This window comes from Electrona antarctica (assembly GCF_951216825.1).
Source record: "Electrona antarctica genome assembly, chromosome: 20".
NCBI lineage: Eukaryota > Metazoa > Chordata > Actinopteri > Myctophiformes > Myctophidae > Electrona > Electrona antarctica.
The window spans coordinates 26,225,525-26,241,717 of record NC_136801.1 but is presented as its reverse complement, the minus strand read 5'-3'; the positions used below and the strand labels follow the sequence as shown (position 1 = coordinate 26,241,717).

Below are 16,193 nucleotides of genomic sequence, written 5' to 3'. Positions count from 1 at the left end.
AGTTCCACTGGCTGCAGTTCAGGTTTCACCAGACTGAGGAAAGCGTGTGAGTTGCTGGCAAAGGTTTTAAGAAATGCAAATAAACATGGCCTCTTTTCCAAATATTTGCAGAATGGCTTGAGATTGAACCACTTGAACTCTAGCGTCCCTATTCAAACAATCTGCGAAAATAGCAGATCTGCATCTCACATTGTTTTGCAATGCATTGTGAGAATGTACGTAGATTTGTGCTGCACAATGAATCTAGATTCAGACAATCTCATTTTGTGAAAACTCGTGAAGAATCGTGCAGCACTAGTTGGCTGTCCAATTCATTTTCGTGTGAGAATTGTGATTCAAATTTGAGCAAGAATCGAGCAGCACTAGACAGGACATTAGAAGAAGAAAATGTATTATAACTTTGAGTTTGTGGATGTGAGGATGCAAAGTAGCCTGCAGTGCTGGTTTGCCGTGTTGCCAGGTTTGCTTATTCTAAGCGACTTTGGGCTTCTTTTCCTGTAAAGTTGCTTGTAAATATTCATAGTTGCAGCCTTGCAGGTAGTTTTTGTCTGGGCTTACTTCTGAAGTGTAGTTGCTTGGGCTTGTTTTCAAGATTCTTTTCGAAAATAGCTGGGGGGCTCAAGTGGTGAAACCGGTCGCTTCATTTGAGCTTGTTTTATAGACCTGGTCGCTTGTTTCACTCTGTCACTCTGTCTCTGGAATTGAGAGTTGAGATTAAGAATATGGTATCCAGTTCACCCTACACCTGCAGTCAGCCCTAAATCATGACGAGCAGACTAGAGATCCACTCTACAGTGGAGTATTTACCCACTCATCACTACAACACGGATATCGACTGCTCCCGATGTCGGCAACCGACCGAACATGCTCGGTTCTTCATCAACGGGTTCCGGCAGGCGATATCGACGGCAGCTTGTCGGCAGCTGTGTGTCATCTAACATTCTTGGCCAGCCAAGACATCATTCCTCCCAGGAGTCTCCTCTTGCTCATTTAGAACTAGTGACTCGACCAATCCACTCCAGCTTATGGCTTTCAATGAATGCCGGAGGACCATTTGCCAGCTAATTGGCTTTACTCCAGCCTGACAGTGGGCAGGAAGCAAAGGACGCAGGATTTATTTTTGTCATGGACACCCAAGGAGTTGTCTCTCTCTCTGTCTCTTCATTTAATGCTTTAAATTACCTTACTGATTAGAAATGGGCGTTTGGGCATATTTTTCTGAATGTTTACACTTGGAGTGTTAGTGGTTTAACGTGGTTAACCATACAAGACGACGTCTCCCTCTATAGAGAGGTCAGATGCATCTTGAGAACGATCTGACCGATCGACTTCAAACTTGGTGTGTGCATCGCCAAGGAACCGAGGAGTCAGTCAGATCAGTGGTTCTCAAAAAAAGTGCTGACGTCATGGTCGCCGCCATCATTATTGCCAGTATTGCCAGATTTGTAGATTTGCTACTTTGGTGCCCGCCGCCCGGTGACGTGATGTGCAACCAGACTTGAGCTGATATGGTCTTTTTGTCATAAATGTATGGCCAAAAAGACCAAATCTACAAACTAACGTGTGATGATGATGTGAAGCGATCTAATCTTATAGATCTGTTCCTTCCTGCATCTCTTTTAATTTTTTTTAATGATATTTATGGGGCCTTTTGCCTTTATTGATAGATCACAGTAGGTTGACAGGAAACGGGGGGGGGGGGGGGGGGGGGGGGTAGACACGCAGCTAGGTCGTCTGGATCGGGACTGGATCATACGCTGTCAGGCTGGATTACCAGCCTAGGTGCCCAGACCGCTAGGCTGGCCCGGGCCCTCCTGCATCTGAATGAATTAAAAAAAAAGATATATATATATAAATGAATAACTTGAGCTAAACAACTGTTTGTCATAGAGATACAATGTCACATGCAGATGAGATGGGGGGTAGCAGTAATGATATGGGCCAAGTTATTCTTCTCAACATTAGTGTAAGACATGTAATGTACTAATGTCCGGTGTGAAATTGCTATAACATAACTGTAAGAGGCGACTGTGGCTCAAGAGGTAGAGCAGGTCGTCCAATGATCCATGGGTCGGCGGTTCGAATCCCGGCTCCTCCTGGCTACATGTCGAAGTGTCCTTGGGCAAGACACTGAACCCCAAATTGCTCCTGATGTGCTGGTTGGTACCTTGCATGACTTCCGCCGCAATCGGTGTATGAATGTGTGTGTGAATGGGTGAATGTAATGCACAATCTATGTAAAGCGCCTTGGATAAAGGCGCTATATAAATGCACCATTTACCATTTAAGAGAAAAGGCCCCCCAAAAAGGCGTGCGGGAACCCCCAAAAAAATCCCCCCAAAATTGGGGGAACTACTACTTTGAAAGTGGTGACAGCCCGGGCAGCTGACGTAGCTGTCTGGGCACGTAGGCTGGTAATCCAGCCTAATGGCGTGTTGCGGGTTTGACTCCTGATTCCGACTACCAATTTGCTGCGTGACACCCATTTCCTATCAACCCCCCCCCCCCCCCCTCTCTCTCTGTCTCTCTCTCTCTCTCTCTCTCTCTCTATCTCTCATTAGCAGGCAACAGTGCAGCACTATCTCTCTCTCTCTGTTTCTGGCACAACAGCGCCCCTACTGGTACTCATGAGTCACACATGAGTCACACACAAACATAGTCACACACAAACATAGGTTAACACGGACATTGATGTTCCTTGGAGTGGTTGCACCACTCAAAAAGTGGTGACGGGCCTGACGGCATCTATGACGTACAGTGATAATGAGTACTGCAATAGGTTCTCTGACCGAATGTGCATCACACTTGTGTTTTGTTTATACAAATAAACATCACAAGACTTATCATAATGTAGGACAACTGACATCAGTGAACAGATTACATGGTTTTGCCGCATCCAAATGAAGTTGTTGTCCACTGCCTTGCGGTTTCCTGGAATGAAACGAAAATGTCTAGTCTCCGGGTATTAGAATGCAGCACTTGTATAACTAATTGTGTTACATCCAGTTTGAGAACTGAAAACTCACTTTGTTCAACACTGCTACCCAACAAGTTACACTTATTCAATGTTCTAAAATATTATGATGCTTGTTCATGTATATGGTGAAACGTGTACATTTCCCCAACCCATTTACTGACTGACACCGGGGCTCCACCGGGCGCGTCAGCGTCGCGTCTCCGTCACCGTCGGGGAATGTTCCCTTTTTAATCAATGAAGGGTGGCTCCACTGCCCGCGTTGCGTGACATTAACGCGTGCATTAAAATTGAACCGGTGCGTTTTTTGACGCACGCGACGGAGACGCAACGCGTCCGGTGGAGCCATGGCGTGACTCATTTATTAAACGGACAATATTGCGTTAGATGTTTACTATTTATAATTTAAAGCAAAGCCCAAATCATCTCACATCCTTGTGACTGTGGCTCAAGAGGTAGAGCAGGTCGTCCAATGATCCATGGGTCGGCGGTTCGAATCCTGGCTCCTCCTGTCTACATGTCGAAGTGTCCTTGGGCAAGACACTGAACCCCAAATTGCTCCCGATGTGCTGGTTGGTACCTTGCATGGCTTCCGCCGCAATCGGTGTATGAATGTGTGTGTGAATGGGTGAATGTAATGCACAATCTATGTAAAGCGCCTTGGATAAAGGCGCTATATAAATGCACCATTTACCATTTATCCTTGGCAATTGTAGGAAATAATGTGTATATTTATTAATTTAACCATCCCAATATTGCTCTCGCTTTTCTCTGCCATTGCTCCTGACAAGCAAACAGTGTTATGTAACAGTGCCAGATGCAGATAGTCGTGGAACCTGATAGAACGACGTGTGATTTCCCCTGGAAAGCTGGTATCCATTACCAAGCTCAAAGATTTACACAGCATAAGCCTTGACGGAGTCATTTCACAGTAGTCCTGATGCAGGATTAATCTCTTACTGGTTTTAATGGCCATAGGAAACGTGAATATTCATGCAAAATTTTGTCTGGAAATGTGGAAAATAGGACATAGGATAGGGAATAGGAAAAAAAGGATAGAAATCTCATATAATTGTATATCAACACATGAAAAAAATAAAATAAACAATTAAATACAGTTGGAGGCCATCGATATTGTCCTTTTCTTTTTGCTGAAGTTTGCGTGATCTGCGCAAAAGGACAGTTAACCCATTTTGGGCGGGAACCCCTTTTGGTGTTTTAAACATTGTTATAATGTAGCTATTGAAAAATAGCAGATCTACAAGCTCATAGCGCGCCACCGAGTGGCGCGCTACGAGCTTGTAGGTATGCTATTTTTGAAAAATCGTGAAAATATTTATTTCAGAAAACTGGAGGATTTAGAAGGATTTTTTTAAATGTTGAGGTCAGGCCTAAATGGGTCAAATGATAAGGGACAATATCGGTGGCACCCAACTGTATGTGGAAACCCTATGGTTTCTATGAGCTGCTGGCCTAGTTCAGTCCGATGTTTCCATGAATGAACCTTTCTAAATCATGTGAATTGTTCTGTCATTTATTCTACAGACCATGTTGACAGCCATATCAATGAGTGCAATCGCTACTAATGGCGTGGTACCAGGTAGGACGGCTTTACATAATATACCTATATTGTTTTCAACAGCTATTGCTATTTTGAATTGAGACCAAACTGTGAACTTTGTCTTTCTTTCTTTACTCCACTGTTTGAAAGATTCATGAATAGATGAGACTTATTTGACATTTCTGAACTACTGCAGCTCCAACATAGCCAGTTCTGTTCACGGAGCTAACGTTTCATAGCTAAGACTCAGCTAAACCATCTGCCATCAATAATACCTTGTACAATGTTTTTATATCCTTTAGCTGTTGATTACTCACAAAACACCATAAATTAGTGTGTATATATATATATATATTTTATTATCTATGAATACTGTTGTTGCACATTATTTGTGCTCTCTGATCCCCAGCTGGAGGCTCCTACTACATGATCTCCAGATCTCTAGGACCAGAGTTTGGTGGAGCTGTGGGCCTCTGTTTCTACCTGGGAACAACCTTCGCTGGCTCCATGTACATATTGGGTACTATTGAAATTGTACTGGTGAGTGATCACAATTTTACACAATTTTGTTGTCCAAATGGAATGTGAAATACCAGTACTCAAAGAGTGCAACCTTATAATGATATAGCGCTAGTTTTTTACTTCTTGCGCTCCAGTACGATGAACATCAAGTAGACAATTTGACACCTGATTGTTCCATACCTAAACGGATATCTTCATACTTACATCGATATCAAAAGAAGGTCTTATGGTGGTATTCATAAAACAATTGTTAGGTCTAAATAAGTGCTTCCTAAATATGAGTCTATACTGTTTGTTTCCCCATCGAACCTTCAGACCTACATCGTGCCTAAGGCGGCCATCTTTAAGTCTGAGACGAAGGAGGGCGAAGCGGACGCCCTGCTGAATAACATGCGTGTATACGGCACCTGTTGCCTGACGCTCATGTCCCTGGTTGTATTTGTTGGCGTGAAGTACGTAAACAAACTGGCCTTGGTCTTCCTCGCATGTGTCATCTTGTCCATCTTTGCCATCTACGCCGGCGTCATCAAGACCGCCATTGAGCCCCCAGACTTCCCGTGAGTCCTGAAATACCAACAACAGTGTAATGTACTCGCATCATGGTAAAGTGGGTCTCAGACAGGGGTTCTCAACCTGGGGATCGTGAACCCTCTGGGGGTCGCCAAATTATTTTGAGGGGTCCTGGAAAATGGAAATTAAGAGTTTAGAGTACATGCATAAACTTTCCTTAACGATTATATATTTATTTATATATATGTAGGGGGGGGGGGGGGGGGGGGGTTGAGAAATGAGAACTCCTGGTCTAAGTTAAAATAAGTGTTAGGTCTAAACTGAAGCTGATAAATCTTTGTAGGGTTCTTTCTACTGATTTAACTGAACTAAAGAGATGGGGAGATTACTCGGAATATAGCGCTTTTAACATTCGTTTTTCTTCTTTTACACTTGTGTCTTGAGTGACACATAATTGTTTATGAGGGCATACACTGTATAATAAACAGAGTGTGGTTCTGCCTTTATTTGGATAATACAGTTGAAATAGACAGGAAACGGGGGGTGACATGCAGCAAATGTCGTTAGCCTGGGAATTAAACCTGCGCATTAGAGCCTATATATGTTGTATGCGCCTTAATCCATTGAGACCTGGAACGCATCCATGTCACGTTAGCGTTTAACCACATTAACCATTAACCCATTTTGGGGCGGGAACCCGTTTTGGTGTTTTAAACATTGTTATAATTTAGCTATTGAAAAATAGCAGATCTACAAGCTCATAGCGCGCCACCGAGTGGCGCGCTATGAACTTGTAGGTCTGCTATTTTTGAAAAGTCGTTAAAATGTGCCTCAAATCTTTCCGAAAATTGTCATGATTTAGAAAACTTTTTTTTTTAAATTTCGACGTCAGGCCTGAATGGGTTAACCACTAGGCAATCAGCAGCCCTATTATAAACTCCTTAATGTCTTACCTTTCTCTCTCTTTTTCCCCCTTCCCAAATCAGTGTGTGTCTGTTGGGGAACCGTACGTTGCAGAACCAAAACTTCGACAAGTGTCTAAAGACGGAGATCATCGACAACTTGACCGTCACCACCAAGCTGTGGAGTCTGTTCTGCTCGGGGCCAGAGCTCAACGCCACCTGTGACGAGTACTTCCGCGTTAACGAAGTGACCGCGCTGCAGGGGATCCCCGGGCTGAGAAGTGGAGTCATCAAAGGTCAGCAGCAACATGATTTCTGTTTTTGACGTTTCAGTTGGGGAGCTGCGGGCAGCGTGATAAACTCCAGCTGGGGGAGCGAGGGTTGCCCCGGATACCTTGAATGACACAGGAGTCGCACTGAAAGCCAAAACGGAAAAATGTGGGGGAACTCAAATGGTGTAAACATGTGTAACCCAGAAGGGGCGGCCTTTGCAGAGTGGGTAAAATAGTCCGCCTGGGAATCAGAAAGTTGCCGGTTGACCCTCTGCTCGCTATCGTATCCCTGAGGAAGACATGTAACGCCTAACAGCCGTTAGGGGTTTTTCAGTTCACTGTTTGGCATCAATTTGTTTCAGTTAGTTGAGTGCATAATAGTTTTAGTTTCAGGGGAGTTCTTTATTGCGACCGCAGGTTGCATTTACTATGAAAACGTGCATTTCCCGTCAGTTAGTTAGTTTAGTTAGTCCGTCACCCCCAGGCATGACAATTTACAATTTAGGCATTTCATCATCATCATTTTTCGACCGCGGTCGAGATCATGGATTCCACAATGCTACGCCAGACTTCCCGGTCCTTCATTGCCACCCCCAGTTCCTGCCTACTGAAGCACCGGTCCTTCATTGCCACCCCCAGTTCCTGCCTACTGAAGCATGTGTCCCTAGCGATGACATCAGGGAACGACAGCTTTCTACCTCTGGTCCGCCCTGAGGCAGGACTCCAGAGAAGAAGGGAAGATATAACCTCATTGTCAGCTCTGTAGCAGTGGCCGGCAAACTGCGCTCTTCTGGATCGGACCAGTGAAGAAACACGGGGAAGGTTGCCGTATATTAGATTAGTCGATGGGTGGCTCTTCCTAGACAGATGCTGCGCTCTCATTAGAAGGCGGTTGTAAGTGCCATCCAACCGATTCTCTTGTTACTTTGAAAGTGTCCATGTCTCGGAGCCATAGAGTAGAATCGGCTCAACGGTCGTCCTAAATATTTTTACTTTTTACATTTTACTAAGCTGGGATGACCAGATCTTATGCAGTCATTGCAGGCTGACCAGGCCATACCCTTCCTAGTTTGAAAGTCATTTAGGCATTTAGCAGATGCTCTTAATCCAGAGCGATTTACATTAAGCAAGAAGCATACCATATATGGTCATGCCTCGTGACATCCTCAGGGGTGGAGATCCCGTCATCAATATTAAACTCATATATGGGAATGCCCATATATGGAGATCCCTGGTGTCATCAATATTGACCAGCAACTTCACATCTGACCTCAAACCTCAAATCCTTAGATATATGAAGCTGACCTGTTCGGACATTCCATATGTTGATCCTTCCCCATCCATCCTTCCTCTTCGATGTCTCCCTTTTGACTGATACCTGTTCATTGTCTCCACCAGGCCGAAGGCATGGGGAGAGAGTATGTTTTGCACTCCGTCCGTACGTCCGTGTGTGTGTGTGTCCGTCCGTCCGTCCGTCCTTCCGTCTGTGAACAGCTAATCTCCGGCACCGTTAACCCGGTCGATGTCAAATTTTGCACACACACTCCCTGGATGCCAACGATGAACCTCTGCCCCAGAATTTCCAGAACGGCCTTTTATAGCACCACCAGGAGGCCGCATTGTGCAAAACAAGTTTTTGGACAGTACACCTACAGATTTTGTCCAAACATCACACAAATTGGTACACAGTCTCTCTAGAGCCATTCAACGAAACGGGTCTTTCAGATTTCTCAGACTCCATCCTGATTGGCTAAGATTGGCTTCGAAAGTTCGCAGGAGTGCTCAGTTTCAAACAAAATGCTGCAAATCATGAACACATCGTGTGATTTCCGTGAAATTGTGCACGCACATTCCCACTAGGCCGAGGAAGAAATGCCACGTGAGCATTTTCAACTCAGCCTCATGGTGGTGCTATAACTTGCCGAAAAGTGTTTTACCTCTAACTGCACGGATCTGTGGATAACTTTGTATGCCAACTCCCTAGAGGCCAAGGAAAACCTTTGCCTGGAATTTTTCACATCTGCTCTGTCTCTGCTATGTCGGCCACCAGGAGGCCGACATATGTAAAACACATTTTCTAATATTACTCCTCTAATTTCACGCAAATCGGTACACATGCTCTCCATAGTCATGTGATCAAGACGCGTTTGTTTGATTTCTCATAATCCACCTTCATTGCCTACGATTGGCTTCTAAACCTTTCAGGAGTAGCCCGCTTTGTACCCGTTTTGTACAAATTGCCACAACTCCTCAACGCAGCGTCCGATTGCGGTGCAACTGTGCATGCATATTCCCACTAGGCTGAGGAAGAAATGCCACTTGACAGTTTTCTAATCAGCCTCATGGTGGCGCTACAACAGGCCAAGCCGCGTCACACACACACACACACACACACACACACACACACACACACACACACACACACACACACACACACACACACACAAACATGATTATATTACTCCTAAACATTTTGCCAAACATCACACACTCCTGTCCTCCTGGTGGAGACCTGTGTCCAGAAGGGCACTTTTTCTAGTTTAAACTCTAGACGGTCCTGCCCCAAAGTTATTAGTGCAGCTGCGCCCCGGCAGCTGGCGAAAACTAGAGTTCTCAACAGGCCTGAAAATTAAGGCCCTACCTGGGCCCTCATTAAACCCTGTACACTCAAGACACGCTCCATATATGGCCAGTACAGAATTCACCCTTTAGGGTGAGGTCGCTTCTCGCCCTTAGGCGTCTTAGTGGTTTAGTTATGGACGGTACTATGAAAGCTGTGTTTTATAGAAGCTAAAAAGATAGGATGAAAGAATTATCAGATCATGATGTATATCTTCTACATAAAAGGAAGATTGTTGTACAGTATATGCAATTCTGTATAGTGTTATTTTAACTAGTTTCGTACTCTATTTTAGTTTTTATTTACTTTTAGTTTTTTAGTTTCTTTTTAATTTTATTTTTTGCTGTATTTTTGCATGGTGGGTCGTGGTTGGAACTAAGGTTTGTTCCCAGACCTGTTAACAGCCTTTGTGAGTGCATTAAGGTATCTGATATGGCTTACATAAGCAGCCAGAGTGAACCCTCGTTTACTTTACTGTAATTTAATCATTGTAGTTGAAAAACATTGTAACCAAATCTTTTGTTTGCTTTTTGACCCAGAACAGCGTGTGGTGTGATGAAAACATTTAACCACCCTCCCCCTTCAGGGCTGTTTTAGTTCTTTCATTCTTGTTATAGAGTGAACCAGCATAAATTCCGAGCGAATATGTGTATGCTTTTTCTTTCTTCTCACACATTTAAAGTTGCGGTCCATAACTTTTTTAGTGAACCTAAGTTTACCTTATTTTGACCAATATACCTGTATCGTAGACTAGAGTACGTTAATACAGTATAACGAACACAACTGCGGTGGTTCACTTCTTGGAGGTGGCGTGTTTCAAGACATGAGGGATAAACAACAGACAGAAGTAAAAGACAGCATTCTGCCTCTCCATCCTTCTCCTCATGATCATCCTCTTTCTTCCAAGTTATGTCTTCCCCTCTCATTTGCTTTTAGTTGCTCCCTGAAGACGTTGGCAGTCCCTGGTCCTCAGACTGGTGGCAAACAAACACCAGCTGTGTTCCCTCTGCCTCCCTGGCCTGTCTCTCTAAAGCTTGATTCATAACCCGTGGCACGACAGCGTTGCTCATGGAAAATAACCCATTTTCAAGCCAAAAACAAAACTACTCTCAAAAAATTTGCACAGCTCTTTCTTTTATCTACAAGACAGTCACAGATAATGACTTAGAATCTAATTTAGCCTCTAAAAGCCCTTTGCGCAGAAATTCTGATGCGATTTTTGTTTTATTGGTCAATTAGTTTTGAAAGCTTCGGAAGGCAATTTCGGAGTAGATGGCATGTGATAGAACCATGTTCATTTTAAAATCCATTGTCCCTTGTCCGTTTTGTCTTTTCGTCTGAAGGAATTGGACTCTATACAAGGGTCTTTATTCTAAATCCGTTTGTCTGTCAATCTTTCTGTAGACAACATGTGGAGTGACTATGGCCCACTGAGCATGCTGGTAGAAAACAAGCACGTGCCGTCTGTCCCAGTAGCGGACAACTCTAGAGACGTCTACATGCCCTACGTGGCAAACGACATCACCACCTTCTTCACCCTGCTGGTCGGTATCTACTTTCCCTCCGTCACAGGTAAAACATCCCTCGGCTTCAGCCGCAGCTTTCAGTCACAGTGATGCATGGTACCAGACGCAGAAATGCCTTAAAACCCCCTCTGTACCGTGGCTGCCACCCTGTCCTGATTCTCTCTCTAGGTATCATGGCTGGTTCCAACCGGTCAGGGGACCTGCGAGACGCCCAGAAGTCCATCCCCGTTGGAACCATCCTGGCTATCGCCACCACCTCCTTTATCTGTATCCTTATTAACCGAAAGAAACAACTGTTAACAATGCAACTAACAATAAGTCACTAGAGTGCATTATCCTTACAATATTTACAGAGGCTGAAAAGAGGCCTATCATCCCAGTGCTGCAGTGCTAACACATGTGATTCAAACACTCACTGTAGAATTTCAGTAGCTAGATCCACTTTTAGCAGGAATGAACACATTTCCTTTCTCCTTGTATTTAACCACCCGAATATCCCTATTCTGGTCGGGTCATAATAGACGGACATTGAGCGAAGAGATTGGTGTAGACCTGACGAGGACAAGGACAGGGCCCAAGGATAGACCTCTGGGAAACCCCAGTCAACGAAGTGGTTAAAAATGATTGTAAACCAGTATGCCAACTGGGAAAAAAGGAAAAGTCCTGTCTAACACTCTAACTCACTGCTCTCTCAAAAATGATTGTACATCAGTATGCCAACTGGAAGAAAGGAAAAGTCCTGTCTAACTCGCTGCTCTCTCTCATGGTTGTTTTCCTGAGCAGTGTTTTCACAGATGTCACCTCTGTTGTGGCGTTTGGTGCCTGCATTGAGGGTGTTGTGCTCCGAGACAAGTAAGAGTTGTTTGACATAACATAACCAATAATATATATGATTACTTGACTACAAATTCAGGCTGATATAAGTAGAATACCTCGATGAATGACTGCAGCCCCTTTACTGGCTTTTCAATGGATTCAATGGACAAGTATCTAAGCATTATAAGTGGTTTGACGGTGTGTTAAAGTGAAACGTGATTTGTCTGTATTACAGAACGGTGAGTTTCCTGCAGAATCTAGACGTAGAAATACAGTAACTGTTTGTGCTTTCATGTATTACAGTAAGTCATTGGGCATACAGTGTAATTGGTGTGTTCGTGTTCCAGGTTTGGTGACTCTGTGAATGGAAACCTTGTGATTGGCACACTGTCCTGGCCCTCACCGTGGGTTATTGTGATTGGCTCCTTTTTCTCCTGCTGTGGGGCGGGGCTTCAGAGTTTGACCGGAGCCCCACGTCTGCTGCAGGCCATCGCACGAGATGGCATAGTGCCGTTCCTACAGGTCAGACGCACACCAACACACACGCACACACGCACGCACGCACGCACGCACGCACGCACACACATATTGTGCTGCTTCTAAATCTGTATCTGTGCTTGCTTTGGTGCGTGTGTGTGTGTGTGTGTGCATGTGTGTTAGGTGTTTGGCCATGGTAAAGCTAATGGAGAGCCCACCTGGGCGCTGCTGTTGACCGGAGGAATCTGTGAGATTGGCATCCTCATCGCCTCCCTGGATGCAGTGGCTCCCATCCTCTCCATGTCAGTAACACGCCTATGACGTCTAGTCTTTCCACCAGCGGATGAACCTAAACTAGCAGCTAGTTTTTATACCACATCTTTAGCAAGTGTCTAGAACTTGAGGCCGTAATCCGTAAGATTTGTATCTCCCACATAGACAAAGTGTTTTATTTACTTCTGAGATAAGACTGAACACCCGCTTGAGCAGGGGAGATATTGTACTTTGAGCTTCAGTCAGTACCGCTTGTCTTACCTGAACACGGGATCGAAACGTCTCAATAGAAGAGCAGGGAGATGACTTCCAACGCCGCAGTTGTTAGAAGAAATGACATTTTATTCACACAAGGAATGGCAGTCTCAAATGTACGATAACATAAACCTTATTGTCTCATCTGCACAGGAAATGTATCTTTTAAATAGTTTGCCTTGGCAGACTAGACGCAATATGCACATAAAACAAAAGACATGACACCACAACAAAGCCCCAAAATAAATATTTGTGTCCAAATTGCACAGCGACAGACAAGACAATAGACACAGATAACGTACGATTCCAGAGGACAACACATCAAAGCACCCAGTACATATTACAGTCCAGATTTACCAAAGACATTTCCTGTTAAGAAGTTGTACATATTTAGTTCAAGGGGTTAATGTGGTTACCGGTATAACGAGGGATTCCATCCATGGAAGAAACCCAGTCATCCCATTATATTCTCATTGTTGTTGTTGTCATGGGAGCAGTTTCAGGAATATTGCCCAAGGTTCCTTAGAAACGACAAACTACAAACAACGGAAGTCTATTCACTAACGCCTGACATTCCATCTGCTTTGGGCTCTCTCTGTACTCTCACACCCTAGCCCATTGTGTAACACTATCGTTGTGTTTTAACTAGTATTCTTATATACAGCTTGGGTTTATAGATTCTCGCCACATTTTCACCACTGATACCCATTCAGAGAAATAATTATAATAAATTAATAATTATTTAAGTTCTGGCCAATAGTCAGAACTAGCGAACACCATTTTCTTTTAAACTATACAATATTGATTTTGATAATCTGTTTAGCACACCTTAGCTGTTATAGCATAAAGCTTTTTGCCTTTTTATTAAAGAAGTCAAACTTCATTCAATGTTTCAAAATGTCTACCTCGCTTGGATTTAGTTACTTAGTGCCTCTTGATATCGGGTTTTAGTTTGAGAAAATTATCTTCATCATCACCTTTATTTATACTCGGAAATACAGTTGATGGGTAGGCTTTTTTTTTGCCTGTTACTGTGTATATACAGTATATATGTGATGTCACTGCGGTGCTGATGCTGATATCTAAGATATGAGCAGTGCATTGGTTTGCGTAATGCCCAGTCTCTCATTGGCCAGCTGTTCTGTTGTTCTGTCTGTCCAGGTTCTTCCTGATGTGTTACCTGTTTGTCAACCTGGCCTGTGCTGTTCAGACCCTGCTCCGCACGCCCAACTGGAGACCCCGCTTCCGCTACTACCACTGGTGGGTGCAATACACTAACACTATGCTTCAGATGCTACCACTGGTGGGTCGCAGACATACACAACTTTTTGGCCACTTTCAACCTGGCACTTTTCATCACAGGTTGAACATTTTCCGAATACTTTTTGAAATGTCTACGGGTGCAGTACTAAGTTCCGACACGTGTTTTGGTCCGACGGTCATTAGACCGACAACCTACCTCTATCCCTAACCTAACCATAACCGCACCACGGGAGCAGCACCTGTTCCCTAACCTAACCATAACAGCACCATGGGAGCAGCACCTGTTCGAGCGCTAGTCCGACCGCTGTTCCCGCATGTCGGACTAATGCTCCGTTGGAATTTGCCCTTCACTAAAAAGCGATTGTCCAATGCCAATCCAAATAGTTTAGCAACGGTTGCTATGCATGTCAAGCTTTCTTCGCTGCTAACGTGCCTATTGGACAAGGCTGGTTTGGGGAGGGACTTAGTGAAGGGCTAATTACGTTCGGATACCATATCTACATTGTTTGAATGGCAGCTGTACAAGCTCACAACTCTTTGCGATGTGAGGGCTGTTCTAGATGGACTGTTTTTGTGAGACAGTCATACGATGAAGTATAAAATGGGGATTATTGCTTTAAAGATGATGCCAGCTGTTTTGTGATTTGTTTGTGAGGGGAAAAACATATTGCATAATGGCTAAAAAGTCAAATATTGGCTCTGCTTTAGGTCAGACTAGGGTCACTCTGTGTATTTGCTATTATGAAATCTAGTATTAGTATTAGTATTAAGTTACAAGTTTGGAATATGAACAATATGAAATTGAACTACATGTGGAAAACTAAATATCAGACTGAAATGTTGATGAATGGATAGACCAATACCTTAAAGTCTAGTTTTAAAATGAATGGATTATTTGTTTAGTTTTTTATATAAATGTAGCTTTGTTTGATGGCACGAAATTCGAACATGAAAAAAATAAATAGATTTTTCGGTTTATCTTTTCATTCTTTATATGATCTACAAGCTCACAATGCATTGTAGAATGAACCATATGTACTGTACCATAAAGCAAAGCAATATCGTAGGAATTATAAAAATATGCATTCTCTATTTACAGTACTGTATGCATGTTTAATGTATGGGAATTCAACAGTAATAGTACAAATTTACTTGGGCACTGTAACGTATGTTAGTTCAGACATTAGACTAATAGACTTTCTATCTGTCTCTCTCCACCTCTCTACTGTATACAGAGGGAAAGAGATTTACATTTCTTTCAAACAAAGTACATTTCAAATGCAGAAGTCCACACAGTAATAAACGTTTTCTTTTAAATGCAGTGGCCCACTTCAAAGGAGTTGTTATATGCATTAAATGTTTCTAAAGAGAATGATAAAGCATTGAGGCTGTCACATTATACACACAATGCACTGTAGTGTACGTACTGTGTAGGCTTGCGTACGTAGACAAATACTCGGAGCACACTAAAACCTCTTGCACTCGCTACTATAAAGAACTTGGCTGGACAAAAGCAAATCGATTGATACAGTTGGTTTCCTATTCCTGTCCCTGCAACAAGGACTACACAAGGTGTTTGCTGTTAACACGTAACAATGCTGCCCCTCTGAGCATTACCTGGCATAGAAGCACGGTGCAGGATTGTGGCGCCGATAGGGCGCCAGCGGTCAGTCCACACTATGGCATGTGTTACATTACATGTCAGACGACAAGCCTCCTCATACTCATAACCGCAAGCATGTAGCAGCACGGTCTCAACCTTAACGCATGTTCGCCAACATTAACCCGGTCGTTTTGGTCTACTGCAAACCTGTAGCGAGACACACACACACACTCACATTCACACTCGCACGCACTCACAGTTTTTGTCGGGATTAGATACGCAATGAAGGTAAAGGACAATGCATTCCATTATCTGTGGCTTTAACTGTTTCCACCACCTGTACAGTAAACGCCTCAGTGTTGGCTCTCGATCTCCGTCTCCGTCCCTGGCTGTTGGGAAACACCTTACCAGCGTGGTGTTGAAATCTGAAAGCTTTTGTTTATGATGCTTTTGTTTATTATGGTGTGTTCTTACAGGGCTCTGTCTTTCCTGGGAATGAGCTTGTGCCTTGCTCTCATGTTCATCTGCTCGTGGTACTATGCCATTGTCGCCATGGTGATCGCAGGCTGCATCTATAAGTACATCGAATACAGAGGGTGAGGACAAGAACTTTGTATTT

The 16,193-nt window shown here is 43.7% G+C and overlaps 1 protein-coding gene across 6 annotated transcripts in view; it reads left to right on the top strand.

Moving 5' to 3' along the window:
• The window catches only part of slc12a7b (solute carrier family 12 member 7b), a 100,040-nt gene that overhangs the window by 66,093 nt on the left and 17,754 nt on the right, over positions 1-16,193 (top strand). For all 6 annotated transcript variants that reach the window (XM_079489149.1, XM_079489150.1, XM_079489147.1 and 3 more), the window contains exons 5-15: positions 4,520-4,574; positions 4,945-5,075; positions 5,373-5,614; positions 6,554-6,765; positions 10,766-10,933; positions 11,056-11,154; positions 11,682-11,739; positions 12,051-12,225; positions 12,364-12,482; positions 13,870-13,968; positions 16,051-16,170. In XM_079489149.1, coding sequence (XP_079345275.1) covers positions 4,520-4,574; positions 4,945-5,075; positions 5,373-5,614; positions 6,554-6,765; positions 10,766-10,933; positions 11,056-11,154; positions 11,682-11,739; positions 12,051-12,225; positions 12,364-12,482; positions 13,870-13,968; positions 16,051-16,170 — 1,478 coding nt within the window. The remainder of the gene's footprint in view (positions 1-4,519; positions 4,575-4,944; positions 5,076-5,372; positions 5,615-6,553; positions 6,766-10,765; positions 10,934-11,055; positions 11,155-11,681; positions 11,740-12,050; positions 12,226-12,363; positions 12,483-13,869; positions 13,969-16,050; positions 16,171-16,193) is intronic.